Genomic DNA, 1,849 nt, shown 5'->3' on the forward strand with positions numbered 1-1,849 from the left:
CGGCCAATGCTGTCCGGGGGCGGGGCCTCGCCAGGGGGCGGGGCGGGGCTAGGCGCGGGGACCCAGCTGTCCGGACTGCGGGGCTCCCACCTATGCGCGCTCCGCGCTCCTCCTCCCCGCAGTCCGCATCCTCCGGTTACCGGGCTAAAGGGGACAGGCGCCTCCCTCCCGTCCCACGACAGTCCCCGGGCATGTTGTGAGTCAGCAGCATCCCCTGGGCCCGCCCCTCCAGGCCGCAATCACGGGCCTGCGCCCACACCTTCACCCGGGCCATTTAACCCCCAAAACGGGAGGGAGGCGGCGCCCAGCCGGCGTTGACGTTGGTCGCCCGTCCTCAGCTCTCGGGCCGGTAGTTGCCCGAGCAGAGAGCACTCGCCAGAGAACATGGCAGTCTGCAGGGACCTGCGCGCCCCGCGCTCCGGCTGCCGCGATCCAGAGCGGTCGCAGTTCGGTCCGGTGCTTTGCCTCCAGCGTCCAGGACGCGTGATGGACCCGCTCTGACCCTGACTCACTCTCCCTGAGTCCCCACAGCGCGCCAGCCAGACGGGGCCTCGGAGGGCGGCGCCTTCTGTTCTGTATGTCTGTCCGCCCCAATAGGAGCTCTCGGAGGGCCAGGTCAGTGTGGGGATCTTTGCATCGCCCCCAGCACCAAGCACACCAATAACCCCACCGCACCCCAAAGCCCCATCTACTCCAGCGGCACCAGGACTCCCCAAGGCCCCTACCTCCACTTTGTCCGATTCTCTGAGCCGCTCTCTGCACGCCTCTTTCCCCCTAGATGCTTCCCTTTGGTCTGCCATTTCTTTGGGCATTTTCCTGAGGTTCCTCGCTGCTCCTAGCGTCTCCGCTCCAGTCACTTGTGGCTGGAACATGAAGTGGCGACCTAGAGGCTAATACCTGTAGCGCATCACATTTTCCTGGATGTGGGGAATGGCGGGTTCCTGGGAGAGAAACGAAGATGCACGTGATAAATGCTGGGTCAGAGGAGAGGGAGGAGCGGAGGATGGGGGCGACTGCCCAGCTGATGTCAGATTTTCAAATGAGCAGGGTCCCCCGCAGCCAGTCCCGGCTGCACTGCAGGGGCTGTCACAGGCCCGGACCACCCGCTGGAGGGGGAGCCGCCCGGGCTGCGGCTCCTGCGGGCGGCTCGAGGCCAGACTCAGGATCCTACCCGGCGGGAGGGGGAGGTACTGAGACGGGAGGGGGGAGTGTGGGGAGGAGGGGGTGCGCAGGGGCTGCGGGCACAGCCAGGCGCCCCCGCGGCCCGGCACTTGGTACGCTCCAGGCCCGACCCGCTCCCTCCCGCACCCCGCTCCTTCCCGCATCCTTGTCCCGAAGGTGCCAGCTGGCGGGCTGTGCCTGAGCCGCAGGAACCGAGGAACCGGGACCAGCCCTCCGAGGCGCACTGACCTGCCCATCCCGGGGGCCCTGTATTAGCAGCCTCGGCGCTAACGCTTTCGGCGGCAACTCCCTGCAGGTGGGGCGCGCACCCCGGCACCTGGCTCCGGCGCCCCCCGCGGACCCCGCTCCCGGCCGCCGCTGCCCGTGGCCTCAGGTGAGTCGGGAGCATCTTGCCCGGTGGCCGCCGCTGCCCGGTGGGTTCAGGGCGGGGCTCGTGGCCGAGGCTCCCGTGCGGACGCACATGGCTGCACGGGCTGAAACGCCCGAGGTCGTTTGTGTGGAAGGGTCGGTGTGGCCCGGGCCAGTGGGAGACGGGAGCATCTCACCTCCCTCTCCAGGTCAGCGGAGGGCGCAGGGGTGGGGATGGGGGAGAACGAAATGTTGGGGCGCATGACCCCGCCCTCGGAGGGTGGTGAGCGAGCAGGGAGGGGCCCGCCGCTCCCCTCCA

At 69.0% G+C, this 1,849-nt stretch overlaps 1 protein-coding gene across 1 annotated transcript in view; it reads right to left on the minus strand.

Moving 5' to 3' along the window:
- BSCL2 (Berardinelli-Seip congenital lipodystrophy 2 (seipin)) overlaps window positions 1-897 on the minus strand; it is a 9,397-nt gene extending 8,500 nt beyond the window's left edge. The window contains exon 1 of the mRNA XM_006772757.2: window positions 726-897. Coding sequence (XP_006772820.1) covers window positions 726-872 — 147 coding nt within the window. The 5' untranslated portion in view covers window positions 873-897. The remainder of the gene's footprint in view (window positions 1-725) is intronic.
- Between the last annotated feature and the right edge of the window lie 952 nt (window positions 898-1,849).

The sequence above is a fragment of the Myotis davidii genome, unplaced genomic scaffold, assembly GCF_000327345.1.
Source record: "Myotis davidii unplaced genomic scaffold, ASM32734v1 scaffold826, whole genome shotgun sequence".
In the NCBI taxonomy this organism is placed as follows: Eukaryota; Metazoa; Chordata; class Mammalia; order Chiroptera; family Vespertilionidae; genus Myotis; species Myotis davidii.